General features: G+C 40.3%; 1 protein-coding gene across 8 annotated transcripts in view; it reads left to right on the top strand.

Moving 5' to 3' along the window:
* Nucleotides 1–14,697, top strand: part of HEATR5A (HEAT repeat containing 5A) — a 126,501-nt gene that overhangs the window by 17,861 nt on the left and 93,943 nt on the right. For 7 of the 8 annotated variants that reach the window (XM_073348959.2, XM_073348960.2, XM_073348962.1 and 4 more), the window contains 3 exons: nt 3,527–3,687; nt 9,421–9,676; nt 10,760–10,915. In XM_073348959.2, coding sequence (XP_073205060.1) covers nt 3,527–3,687; nt 9,421–9,676; nt 10,760–10,915 — 573 coding nt within the window. Of the gene's footprint in view, nt 1–3,526; nt 3,688–9,420; nt 9,677–10,759; nt 10,916–14,697 lie in introns of those variants that run through there. The other variant, XM_073348963.1, reaches the window with a different exon arrangement.

Raw genomic sequence — 14,697 nt, 5'->3', positions numbered from 1 at the left:
GCAACTTGAGACCATTACTCCTTGTTCTGTCATTAGCTACCACTGAGAACAGTCTAGATCCATCCTCTTTGGAACCCCCTTTCAGGTAGTTGAAAGCAGTCATCAAATCCGCCCCCCATTCTTCTCTTCCGCAGACTAAACAATCCCAGTTCCCTCAGCCTCTCCTCATAAATCATGTGTTCCAGTTCCCTAATCGTTTTTGTTGCCCTCCGCTGGACTCTTTCCAGTTTTTCCACATCCTTCTTGTAGTGTGGAGCCCAAAACTGGACACAGTCGTCCAGATAAGGCCTCACAGAATCTTGAATAGAGGGGAACGATCACGTCCCTCGATCTGCTGGCAATGCCCCTACTTATACATCCCAAAATGCCATTGGCCTTCTTGGCAACCAGGGCACACTGACTCATATCCAGCTTCTCGTCCACTGTAACCCCTAGGTCCTTTTCTGCAGTACTGCTGCCGAGCCATTCGGTTCCTAGTCTGTAGCGGTGCATGGGATTCTTCTGTCCTAAGTGCAGGACTCTACACTTGTCCTTGTTGAACCTCATCAGATTTCTTTTGGCCTAATCCTCTAATTTGTCTAGGTCCCTCTGTATCCTATCCCTACCCTCCAGCATATCTACTTCTCCTCCCAGTTTAGTGTCATCTGCAAACTTGCTGAGGGTGCAGTCCATGCCATCCTCCAGATCATTTATGAAGATATTGAACAGAACCGGCCCGAGGACCAACCCTTGGGGCACTCCACTTGATACCGACTGCCAACAAGACATGGAGCCATTGATCACTACCCATTGAGCCCGACAATCTAGCCAGCTTTCTATCCACCTTATAGTCCATTCATCCAGCCCATACTTCTTTAACTTGCTGGCAAGAATACTGTGGGAGACCGTGTCAAAAGCTTTGCTAAAGTCAAGGAACAACACGTCCACCGCTTTCCCCTCATCCACAGAGCCAGTTGTCTCATCTTGGAAGGCAATTAGATTAGTCAGGTGTGACTTGCCCTTGGTGAATCCATGCTGACTGTTCCTGATTACTTTCCTCTTCTCTAAGTGCTTCAGAATTGATTCCTTGAGGACTTGCTCCATGATTTTTCCAGGGACTGAGGTGAGGCTGACTGGCCTGTAGTTGCCAGGATCTTCCTTCTTCCCTTTTTTAAAGATGGACACTAGATTAGCCTTTTTCCAGTCATCCGGGACTTCCCCCGATCGCCATGAGTTTTCAAAGGTAATGGCCAACGGCTCTGCAATCACATCCGCCAACTCCTTTAGCACTCTCGGATACAGCGCATCCGGCCCCATGGACTTGTGCTTGTCCAGCTTTTCTAAATAGTCCTGAACCACTTCTTTCTCCACAGAGGGCTGGTCACGTCCTCCCCATGCTGTGTTGCCCAATGCAGTAGTCTGGGAGCTGACCTTGTTCGTGAAGACAGGGGGAAAAAAAGCATTGAGTACATTAGCTTTTTCCACATTCTCTGTCACTAGATTGCCTCCCTCATTCAGTAAGCGACCCACACTTTCCTTGACTTTCTTCTTGTTGCTAACATACCTGAAGAAACCCTTCTTGTTACTCTTAACATCTCTTGCTAGCTGCAACTCCAGGTGTTATTTGGCCTTCCTGATTTCACTCCTGCATGCCCGAGCAATATTTTTATAGTTCTCCCTGGTGGTTTGTCCAATCTTCCACTTCTTGTAAGCTTCTTTTTTGTGTTTAAGATCAGCAAGGATTTCACTGTTAAGGCAAGCTGGTTGCCTGCCATATTTACTATTCTTTCTACACATCGGGATGGTTTGTCCCTGTAACCTCAATAAGGATTCTTTAAAATACAGCCAGCTCTCCTGGACTCCTTTCCCCCCTCATGTTATTCTCCCAGGGGATCCTGCCCATCAGTTCCCTGAGGGAATCAAAGTCTTCTTTTTCTGAAGTCCAGGGTCCATATTCTGCTGCTCTCCTTTCTTCCCTGTGTCAGGATCCTGAACTCGACCATCTCATGGTCACTGCCTCCCAGGTTCCCATCCACTTTAGCTTCCCCTACTAATTCTTCCCGGTTTGTGAGCAGCAGGTCAAGAAGAGCTCTGCCCCTAGTTGGTTCCTCCAGGAAATTGTCCCCTACACTTTCCAAAAACTTCTTGGATTGTCTGTGCACCGCTGTATTGCTCTCCCAGCAGATATCAGCGTGTTTGAAGTCTCCCATGAGAACCAGGGCCTGCAATCTAGTAACTTCTGTGAGTTGCCGGAAGAAAGCCTCGTCCACCTCATCCCCCTGGTTCGGTGGTCTATAGCAGACTCCCACCACGACATCACCCTTGTTGCTCACGCTTCTAAACTTAATCCAGAGACACTCAGGTTTTTCTGCAGTTTCATACTTGAGCTCTGAGCAGTCATACTGCTCCCTTAAAACAGTGCAACTTAATACAGTGCAACTCCCCCACCTTTTCTGCCCTGCCTGTCCTGCCTGTTAAAGAAAACTGCCATATTTTTTCAGTTTCAGAAAAATTACTGTCTTTTGTAATAGACATTATCTATAGAATGAATAAATTTGCCTTATTTTCTTCTTTACCCCTTATGGTCAGTGTGGTCATAACTGCCTAATCTTAGCACTTAAGGGATGGGTGCCTGAGAAAGATAGCAAAAAGAAAAGGAGTACTTGTGGTACTTTAGAGACTAACAAATTTATTTGAGCATAAGCTTTCGTGAGCTACAGCTCACTTCATTGGATGAGCTTTGTCAGAAATGTCAAGGTTAGTCACCTATTGCTTTCACTGTTAGTGTTTTCATTTTTAAGTTCAATATTATCTTAAGAATTTTAGGGTATTAAGTGTCTTATCAAGTATACGAGAGAGAGAGAATGAATTTTTGTGCTCTTGGCCTTACCACCTGTTTTGTCATGAAATTAAATCCCACAGTTCATCTGTCTCTCTCAGGGGGCCTGCTGTTTCACTTTTAGCATTAAATTTTTCTTTTGAATGACTATGAGAATTCTTCTAATGGAAGGAAAGATGTAGGAGAGATGTTAGATGACCGCTCTTGCAGCGTGGAATTGCCTAGCTGACGTGTTTAGCACACATGCCTCAAAGTGTATCTTTAATATAATCAGACACAGAACATGAACATATTCAATAATTCCCACGATCAGTAGTGACAAATTTAAGGTAAGGTGGTTTTGTTGTTTGCAGACCCTGATGCACTAAAATGTTAAGATCTTGATTTGATTAATATCTAAGAACAAGTGGTTTCTGCTGTGCTATTTTTAGAAAAATTGAGCAGCAAAATGTTTATTTTGAAGCAGTTCTGGATTTAGGATGGCAGTTACTTCCATGTATTTCTAGGTCATGTTCATCAAAAGGGCTTCGAATCCTCAGAGCTTTGATTCTGGTTCTGTTATGAAATTTTGCTTTAAATATTTGGATTTACTAATGTAGTTGGGAAAGATTAATTGGTATTCATCACAATTTTTTTTAAGATGCAAAGAAGTTGCAACTGCCCTTTACAGAGGTGTTTTTTTTTTTTTAAAAATACATTTATGCTTAGCATCCACCCGGCAAAATGTTCGCAAAATTTCTCTGGACGAAGCCATGGAACTACTAGGAACAGGCTTTCTGCGTGGGAGTTCTGGATTTCTCCGAGCCGGTGGGGATATACTGAAAGGAATCAGTTCTGTCAGCAGAGATATTAGAGTTGGCGTTACTCAGGTTTGCATTATATGTTGTTTCTCTAATATTGCTGTGCATGTTTTTAAAAAGCTGTTAGTTTTGTTGTTTTGTATACTTGTTTACTGTTTGTGACAATAAATATGAAATAAGATTTTAGTGTACCATAGTATGATCCATATCTTGATTTATACTGAAATTAATAGTACACAACAAAAATTACATGAATGTCGATAACTCATCTCCTAAGGCATCTCTATATTTTAGTTGAATTCCAAATGTAACCTTTTATTTACTATTTTTTGGAAATTGTTAGGAGTAAATTTGTATGGGTTAAAGCTACAAATAATATAACTTACTGAGTGTTCTGGAGTCCTTTCCTCTTAGTATAATTTTTATATTTAAAATTTGAGGAATACATTATTTTATGTTCTTGTGGCTTTTTAAAATTATTTTTTAAGAGTTTTAAATTGGAATCTGTCTCCTGATGTATAGTGAAATACGCATTCTCATAGTGCCAGTATTAGAGAACATTCAAAATGTTCTCTTGCTTTCTCTGTTAATTTGGCTCATACTCAGGTTGAAAAAGTGGTTCTGCTCTGAGAAGTGATTGTAAGAAAGGCAGCATCTTATTCATTACATCTGATCATTGTAGGTATACAGGGTCATTGCTGCTTGCTATAGTAACAGAAATAAGATTTTACTTTTCTACTACTTCTAGCTCTGCAGACCTAGTGCTGCTCAGAGGATGTGAGATGGATTGTATTCTTTCTTGTGCATCATAAACAGAATTATTTTCATACACCTATATTTGGTGATCCTTAATCAAGCAATACTCCCATTCCCTTTAATAAGAGGTTATTGGAGTTTTCTTCCTCTTATGAATAGTGTGGTCATAATTACCGGATCTTAGTACTTTAGTAATGTGTGCCTGAGAAAGATAGGTAGAGCTTTGTAAGAGACGTCAAGGTTTGTCACCTGTTGCTTTCCCTGTTACTGTTTTCATTTTTCAGTCAATATTCAATCAGTTATTCCCCTTAACTGCTGCTAAGAATGTCCTGTGGAATCTGAAAGACTACACTCTTTCCAAGCCTCCTACCCTTCTGAAGGGGGCCTGGATAGATGAATCCGTTTTCTACTCTCATCAGCTCAAAGACAGGACCTTTTTAATATTGTGTCACCTCCACTATGGGGGACACAGTTCAGAACATTGGCAGCTGAACTTCCTCTATCAAATCTCTTGTATGAGCGTCATAGAAAGGGGTTAATAAGCTATACGTTGTTGTATTGAGTCTAATCCCTTGATAGTCCTTCAGCATTTTGATGGCCAGGTTGTGGGTTGGGTTGTGCATTTAATGTCTACACACACATCACCCTTAGACCATATCAGTTAAGAGGAGATCCTTGGAAATTACGGGATCTTTGATAACCCTTAAACTCGTGAGAAATAAGGAGTGGGGAGTAGAATTCAGCGAGAAGTTGATCCCTATTGACAGTTTTTGTTACATGGCTCCGGGATGATCTACAGAGACATCAGCAAGAGGGATGGTGCTTCTGGTGGTAAATAGAAGATACAGGGGCCAGAGCATAAGGCGCACCATGTTAAAAGTATTCTTTTCAAATAATGACAAAATTAGTCTGTTGCACTGAAACTTGTTGAAAAAGCTTTTAAATTTAAAGTCTCGCACACTTCTTTAAAATGTGAAAGTAGTGAATCAAGCAAAGATCTGGTCTACTCACAGACTAGTACAGTTAAAGCAATACAATATTTTTGTGAAGATAAAACCTAAGTAATTCTGTATAAAACAGTGCTCATAAATTACAAAGTTGTTGAATAGTTGCATTTTACAACATGTAATAATAAAAGTATAGATTATAAATTATTGAAAATTGAAGCACTTCAGAGATAACTCCTAAAATACTGGGAAATATTTTGTATTCAAGAATATTTAGTATTTTTAGAGCACAAAGCAGTTTTTTGTGTACAGACAGTAAACTGTACTTTGACTTGCCAAGTAAATGTTCTTGGTAAATACAAAGCTCCTTACAAATTCAACACAATACATTTGCTAAGTGAGTTGAGTTCATCATATATAATTTAAAGTTTGAGGGGAGGTTGGAATACCTTGGGATGAATTTTGAGGGCTATTAAAGTTATTGTCTGACAGTGCTGCAATGTGTGTTTATATATCTGTCAACAGTAATTTAGGAAATTGTCAGTCATCTTACTACCACACTGCCTCTCCATATTATCTTAATCCTACAGTTCCCATATCTGTTCTGCTGTTCTTGTTGTCATAAAATATATATTCTGTTTTTGCCACAGTCCGGTGAAAACTTTCCTTAAGTTGTGGCATTCCCACTACATTATTGTTTTTTTTATCCTTCCCATAAAGTCTACCCCTATCTCTAACTTAATCTACATTAATACCCATGAAAAACTTTACGTGGTTTCTTTTGACTTTCATGTTTTTAGACATCTGGCATATGTATTGAAGCCATTTATAATATTTGTCTTGCCTTTCTAAAATTGAGGAAAATTCATCTTTACATTTAAATGTGACTGTTTTGTTTTACTAAACAAAGTGCTTTTAAGTGCCTCAAGGAATATATTTTTGATTGGCTGTGCAGCACTTACGACAAATTGAGTTGTGTGGCCAGTCCTCGACAGTAAGTACATTCAGTACAAAGTCCCTAGTCTTTAGTGCTTGTACTACAATAGCATCAGGGGATCACATTGGGATCAGGGCCCCGTAATACTCAGTGCTGTACAAACATAAAATAAGACAGTTCCTGCCTGAAAGAGCTTGAAGTTGAGAACTGACGTTATAAACGCATGGTGCTGATGTTTATTAAACACAGGTAGTATTTTTTTCTCCTGACACCCACATTTCAAGAGCCATATTTCAGTAGCATTAAATAAGCTTCTGAATCTGTGCCCAAAATTATGCCAAGAAGTTTGTGTGCAAAGTTTTGCAAGCCCAGACTTGTATTTTTATGTGCAAACAGAATGTAGACGTGTGTAAGCAAGTTTTGCATATGGATCTCTGTGTCCCTTGTTCAAAAATGTAACCCTGAAGATTTTAAATAACTCTTTTTAAATGTAAAAAGAACTTTAACAATTGAGACTTCACATCCAACATAGATTTAAGAAAACATTTGTGTTTTCTGGTTACCTAGAGGGTTATAACTCATAAATTCCAAATCCTGAACATTCAATTAAATTCTCCTGAATATGCACATCTGAATCATTCTGTTCAATCCCCATCAGCAAAAAAACTTTAAGAATAGATGCCCATACTCCAGTTTACTATAACTGCTGAACAGTAGATATTGAAACAATTTTAAATCATGATGATAAATTATCTGATATTTCGAATTAAAAGGTTAGGTGCTATGGTTTAGTGATTAGTATGTGGGATTAGGAATAGGGAGATGTGTTCTAATCAGAATCATAGAATATCAGGATTGGAAGGGACCTCAGGAGGTCATCTAGTCCAACCCCCTGCTCATACATACTAATAATTTATGAAAATAAAATTGTTGACTCTGCGCATTTTTTTACATTCAAAAGGAAAGGAAATATAGTAGATTTAAGTCAAAGTAGGTTGTTACAGTAAATATAGAAATTGTTTTCAATTCATCCCACTTGCCCTGTCGTTCCTCAAATAGTCTAGTTGTTATAATAATAGACAGTTAATTGCTCCATTTATCTCAATTTATTCTGGTTAACCACATTTCAGTAGTTGGTGTTTGTTTTTGCAAACATACTGATGAAATTGATTTCATCTGCCATTGTTTTACTACGGGACCTTGGACAAGTTCATTTAGTTACCCTATTCCTCAGTTTTCCCATCTCTAAAGTGGAGATAATACAATGGTGTGTTGTGAGACTTAATTAATATCTGCCAAGTGCTTTTAGATTGGAGGAAGAAAAGCAATATAGAGGTACAAACTAATATACTCTTTAGTTAGCGTTTTCCTTCTCTGCATCCTCAGGTAAAATGATGGGTGTCATAACTATAAAGGGAAGGGTAACCACCTTTCTGTATACAGTGATATAAAATCCCTCCTGGCCAGAGGCAAAATCCTTTCACCTGTAAAGGATTAAGAAGCTAAGGTAATCTCGCTGGCATCTGACCCAAAATAACCAATGAGGGGACAAGATACTTTCAAATCTGGAGGTGGGGGGAAAAAGGCTTTTGTCTGTCTGTGTGTATACCTTTGCCGGAACAAATCAAGGATGCAAGCCCTCCAACTCCTGTAAAGTTAGTAAGTAATCTAGCAAGAAAATGTGTTAGGTTTTCTTTAGTTTGGCTTGTAAATTTGCTGTGCTGGAGGGAATGTGTATTCCTGTTTTTGTGTCTTTTTGTAACATAAGGTTTTGCCTAGAGCGATTCTCTATGTTTTAAATCTGACTGCCTGTAAGATTATCTTCCATTCTGATCTTACAGAGTTGTTCTCATATCTTTTTTTGTTCTTCTAATAAAGTTCTGTTTTTTAAGAATCTGATTGGGTTTCTAGGATCCTAAAAAACGCAAGCTGGTCTGTGCTCAACTTGTTTATTCTCAAGCTTCCCCAGGAAAGGGGGTATAAGGGCTTGGGGGGATTGCTGCGGGAAGAGGAACTCCAAATGGTTCTTTTCCCTGTTTCTTTGTTAAAGCGCTTGGTGGTGGCAGCATACTGTTCAAGAACAAGGCAAAGTTTGTGCCTTGGGAAATGTTTTAACCTAAGCTGGTAAAAATAAGCTTAGGGGGTCTTTCATGAGGGTCCCCACATCTGTACCCTAGAGTTCAGAGTGGGGAGGGAACCTTGATAATGGGAAACCTGCATACTGACGAACTGTAGTACTTAACAAATTACAACATAGAAAGGAAGTTGTTATAATCAGACATGAGGCAAAATATGCATGGGTTATTGCTATTTTTATAGTGAACGTTGTTCATTGCATTCATATATATACTCACATTTTTATGTGCTCGCTTTTCATGGTGATGGCAAATATGTGCATATAAAACATACAGTTGTTAACCATTTGTAAAGAACTCTATTATGCAGCAAGATAAATGATTTTGTGGTGATTAGATTTGTAAAGTGGCTCTGCATTCTTTCTTTTGGTTGTTTGTGACATCTGTAGCCTTTGTATGAGTCCTCTGTTGCAAGACAAACAACTAAAATTCATTAAAATGAAGAGCTGTGCCTTATGTCTGCAAATATTCCCTAAATCTAGGCCAGCAAAAACAAAATTCTCTTAGGGATATGGGTTATAGTTTTGTAACATCGTGGTTCTTAAAATGCATTCATACATTAAATTTGGGCTCCATGTGCAGAATTTTAAATAGCTGAAAGCTGTTGTTCAGGGAGGTCAAACACAATGTTTTACATAACAAGTGCCTGTTCAGGGTAAACTGGCACTTCTTACACACTGAAATGAAATAAAATAGACAAGCATCTTGAATTAACTTGCAGTTAGACCAGATTCAGTGCTGCTGGTACAGTGTTAATTGAAAGTAATTTTTAAATACTACTGCCTAAATTGACAGATAAAATGTCCTACATCAGAAAGGCAAAAGAACTTCCAACTCAGTTAAAACTGAGAACATACACAAAATTGTCCTATGAAGGAAATTAAATATGGTTTCTGTAGAGAATGTGGTATCCTTGTTTTTGATATAGTGCGGGGTGATATTAAGCATTTACATGTCTCTGTAAATGTAAATGGCAATTTTCCAGATGACTTTATTCTAAATATTACTTCCTTCAAATCTTTTTCAGGCATATGTGGTATTTGTCTCTACATTAGGAGGACAGTGGCTTGAAAGGAATTTCTCTTCCTTACTTTCCCATATTTTAGATCTAGTGTCTCAGTCTCACCCTAAAGCTATTCAGACTCAAATGGATGCTATCTGCTGTCGCCGTTGTATTTCATTTATCCTTCGAGCTACAGTGGGAGGTCTTCTTGGAGAAAAAGCTCAAATTGCAGCTGCCAAAGAGATTTGTCAAGCCATCTGGAAGCTGAAGAAAGTTGTGGGTATGGGACTAACAAGATTATCTGTTTGTGGGGGAGGCTGGTTTTTTAAACCAGTGCTAAAATGATTGTTTGCCTACCCTAATTCTGAAGATTCTGCAGAAATAGAACTTCTACTTCTGGTATATTACCATAATAATGTAGAGAAAAGTTTCTGGTTTTTTTTTTCAGGTTGTTTTATTGATTAAAAATAAATAAAAAAAACTTCTTACACTTGTCACATAGCAGAATTATTTTTAACAGTAAAACACAGATAACAGAATAGATCAAATACATTTAAACTGTAATTGATACAAATGGGGCCAGATTCTCTCTCCCTGCTCCAGCCATTTCATACTACTCAGGTGGTGCAAAATGGCAGAACCTGGCCCAACCAGCCATCTGCAAATTCCCTGGGTGTAAGGCAGATTTTTAGATGGCATAACATTCTGTGCCTGGCTCCTATGCCAACTACTTCCCCAGCATTGAGGGTGTGGTGAGAGGACTAGAGCATGCCTTTGCTGTGCCAATTCTCAACTGGTGTATAGTCCTATATCTTGCTGCTGGTTCAATCTGTAGTGTCCTAAAATAAAATTTAGTTGACTAACTCTAAATTTTGCTGTGTATGTGTTCCTAGCTTTGCTGTCTTATAGGCGTAACTATCTTGAAACATCTCTTACTTTTTTTAAAGTGCCATATAGTGAAGGTAATCAAACCTGGCACCCACCCCATGTCAAAATATGGCCCATTCAAATCCCCATGGGTTTAGTTGAAAATGGAAGGGTTCTTGGTTGCTACCATTCGTTGTCACCTGCTAAATTGGCAATGTGGTGTTTTTTATTTTATGATTGTTTTTCTACTCTTCTCACCCATCCACTATTTACCCTGGAACTAAATAATGTCCTTTTCTGTGGCAACTTGATTGAGGTATGGAAAGTCTCAGCTGAGTCCCATTGAAAATCTTGAATCTTATGTGAGACAGTTAATGATAGAAGAATATTTCTAATGTAGCTACCATATCATTGCATTCTTTATTCTGTCTCTTTGTATTTTATTATTATTTTATTTTAATGTGCAATGATTTCACAGTTTCTAATGTGTTACCAGATGTTGTAATGAGTGATGGTAACTTGGAAACACGGATTGGTACAACAGACGTAACAGCAAGCCAACATGTTCTTGTGTGTGTATTACACGAACTGGGAAGTCTCGTACATGGTTTAAGCACTACTGCTGCACCATTGCTACAAGATTCCAGTACAGGTAATGGATTAGTTTGCAAAATATTTTCCTTGAGTTTTTTTGCAGATTTGATCGCAACAATGTATTCTTATTTTTGCAGAATATTTCAGACTAACATATGGAAAGATATGAACACAGATAAAAGATATAACACATAGGAAATATATTAACAAATTGGAGAGAGTTCAGTAGAAAGCAACAGAAATGATAGATGGTTTGGAAAACCTGACCTATGGGAAAGGTTGAAAAAAATGGACATATTTAGTCTTGAGAAAAGAAGACCTGAGAGGGGACCTGATATGTCTTCAGATACATTAAGGGCTGTTACAGAGAGAACAGTGATCAATTGTTCTCCATGTCCACTGAAGATAGGACAAGAAGTAATGGGCTTAATCTGCAGCAAGGGAGATTTAGGTTAGATATTAGGAAAAACTTCGTAACTAAAAGAGTAGTTAAGCTCCAAAACATGCTTCCAAGGGAGGTTATTGACTCCCCTCACTGGAAGTTTTAAGAACAGGTTGGATAACTCCCTGTCAAGGATGATCTAGGTTTATTTGGTCCTGCATCAGCTCTGGGGACTGGACTTGAGGACCTCCCTTCCAGCCCTACATTTCTATGATTCTGTGATTCTGTGACAGAAATGCACTCCTTTTTTAAATTTGTAAACTTCTGCTGCATTCAGGCTCTTGAAAATTACTGGTGCTTCATACACTTGATCTCTAAAATCTATCCATTTCTCCTTCTGAAGCCTTTGGTTCTCTCTCCCATTGACTACTGGAACCTCCCTTCTGCTGTGCCAGCTTATCATATTGACCCATTCAGTCCGGTCAGAACACTGCTACTAATATCATCTAGCTTTGTGGCTGCTCTGATTGCAATTACGTTCTGCCAAAGAGATTTTCTTTTTCTTTGTCAAGTTCAAGCTCATCCACACCTTCAAGCCTCTGCGTAACTCCATCTCAGCTTTGCTCTCATTTTCTACTGTGCTGTTTGTGACCCTCCCTTCTAAACCAGTCCCTTTTGTAACCCTTTCCCATTTTCCTCCTCTTTGCTTAAACTCACTCTCTCTTCATGCATCAGATAATCGACTTTTCACTTTTTTCTTACCTATTTTTATCCTAAAATGTGCTGCTTGTATGAAGCCTTTCAAAGACCATCACCCAAACAGCTCTGCACCACCTCCTGCCTGTACTGTTACACAATGTACAATGTACTCTGAATATCATATTGAAAGTATATACTACTGAGGGTTGTATTTTAGTTCAGAGCAAACACACTGTGCAATGTGCTCAGTAAATATATTTGACCAAATTTAAATAGAAATGTTTAGTTATTCTCTTATGCAGGGGTGGCCAACCTGAGCTGGAGAAGGAGCCAGAATTTACCAATGTACATTGCCAAAGAGCTACAGTAATACATCAGCAGCCCCCCATCAGCTCGCTCTCTCCCTCCCCCTCCCCGCCGCTCCCAGCACCTCCTGCCCACCGTCAGCCTCGCTGATCAGCGTCTCCCCTTCCTTCCCTGCACCTCCTGATCTGCTGTTTCGTGGCGTGCAGGAGGCTCTGAGGGGTAGGGGGAGGAACGAGGGCATGGCAGGCTCAGGGGAGGGGGTGGGAAGGGGTGGAGTGGGGGCAGGCCTGTGGCAGAGCCAGGGGTTGAGCAGTGAGCGCCCCCTGGCACATTGGAACGTTGGTAGCTGTAGCTCCAGCCCTGGAGTTGGTGCCTATACAAGGAGCCGCATATTAACTTCTGAAGAGCTGCATGTGGCTCTGTAGCCACAGGTTGGCCACCCCTGCTCTTACGTTTTCATTTTAGTGCAGTGAGTGGTCTATCCTATTTTGCTTTAGTGATTTAAAAATCATTACTCCAGATCTGTTGTTATATACTTTACCTCCAATCATGCAGTTGATCTGTGCAGGTGGACATTGGTATCTATGCAGAGCTGCATTAGTATCCATCCATTATAGGTATCATCCATGCATTGTTATCCATGCAGAGACACTGGTCTTCCTGCATGGATTTACTTGCTGGATCAGGCCTGTAATTACTTACCAAGACACTTCGTAGACATTTCATGTTTGCTTAATGTATTAGAACAATGGTACAAATATGATGACATTGATAAGAAATGTTGAGTTTGATATTGCAGTCTGGGTTGATAATTTAGTGTTATCTCAGTGCTCCTGGAAAAATTACACATACAGAAGCATAGTATAGTTAGTGCTTTTATCCAAAGAAGTAATTGTGTATTTGTAAATGTAACACTTGGCTAGATAGGCCATAAAGAAGCTATCAGGATTTTATATCACTGTCGCTATAGACCAGTGTGATGTGGAGGGGAGGGGATGTGTTAAATAGAAACTTCACTAAGGAGGAATAACATTTCATGTTTCAATCAACTTTATTTCTCAGTAAGGAGTAGGCATTGAACTAATTGAAGCACATGCAATTATGATCTAGTGCAGTGAAGCACTTATCTATGTTTTCAATGAATTTATGTTTGTATTCAAGAAAATAAAATCTAGGTAGGTTTATCTGTCTAGGTTGGGGTGAGCAAATATTTTGGCCTGAGGGCCACATCGGGGTGCAAAACTGTATGGAGGGCTGGGTAGGGAAGGCTGTGCCTCCCCAAACAGCCTGGTCCCCACCCCCTATCCGACCGCTCCCACTTCCTGCCCCCTGACTGCCCCTCTCAGAACCCCCACCCCTAACCACCCCCCAGGACACCACCCCCTATCTAACCCCCCCCCCCGTTCCGCATCCCCTGCCCCCAACCCCCAAACCTCTTCCCCATCCAACCACCCCATGTTCCCCATCCCCCAACCTCCTCCCCATCCAATCACCCCCTGGCCCCTGACTGTCCCCCTGGATCCCCTGCCCCATATCCAACCCCTCGGCCCCCTTACCATGCTGCTAAGAGTAGCATGTCTGGAGCCGCGCCTCCTGGCCGGAGTCAGACACACAGCTGTGCTGCCCTGCACGAGCGTGCAGCCCCACCGCCCAGAGCACTGCCTGCGCAGCAGCATGGCAGCAGATGAGGAGAAACAGCAGAGGAGGGGCCGGGCCTCCTGGGCCAGGAGCTCAGGGGCTGGGCAGGACGGTCCCACGGGCTGTAGTTTGCCCACCTCTGGTCTAGGTTCTTATGTAGTGCCCATTACTGTGGTCTCTTAAGGTACACATTTGAAGTGTATACATAAGGCATGTTTCTCTTTCTCTCTCCCCTTTCCCTCCTTTCTCACTTCTGTCTGCCCCCCTTCCCGCTCCCCAGCTTCCAGACAGCAGGTACAACTGGTCTCTGGTGGTTTTTATTTTCTTATACTTTATTTTTTTATGGTGTTATGTGGAAAAGCTAAATCAAAAATTAGTTTTTGCTTTTAACTCTCAAAGCTCTGAGGTTGGGGGTCCTTCTCATCTCTTGGGAATGTGTTCCAAGTTTTGGAGCCAATTGCTCAACAAATTCTTTCTCTTCCTCAAACACTTTTTGGGTTGATAGTTCCATGGAATGTAGCTGTCAAGGAAGTTTAGGATGAAGCAAGATGAAGCAGTCTGGCTGGTTCCCGGGGAAAGTCTCAAAGAAGATTTAAATTGTGTTAAATCCGGTCCTTTACAGAGAGCCAGGGAAGAGAGCAGACAGCTGGATTGTTGTGGTCTTAATTGTTCAACAGAGGGACTTCTATGTTTTGAATTAATTGTAGCCATAGCTTTTGAAGTCAGCTGTTTCATACTTAACATGATCATTCTTGAAGGTCACAAGTGCGTGGATCACTGCAGCCAAGTCTGAATCTGATAAAAGGAGGTGTAAT

Source organism: Lepidochelys kempii, chromosome 6, assembly GCF_965140285.1.
Source record: "Lepidochelys kempii isolate rLepKem1 chromosome 6, rLepKem1.hap1, whole genome shotgun sequence".
Classification (NCBI taxonomy): Eukaryota; Metazoa; Chordata; order Testudines; family Cheloniidae; genus Lepidochelys; species Lepidochelys kempii.
This window is presented reverse-complemented; position numbering and strand designations above follow the sequence as displayed.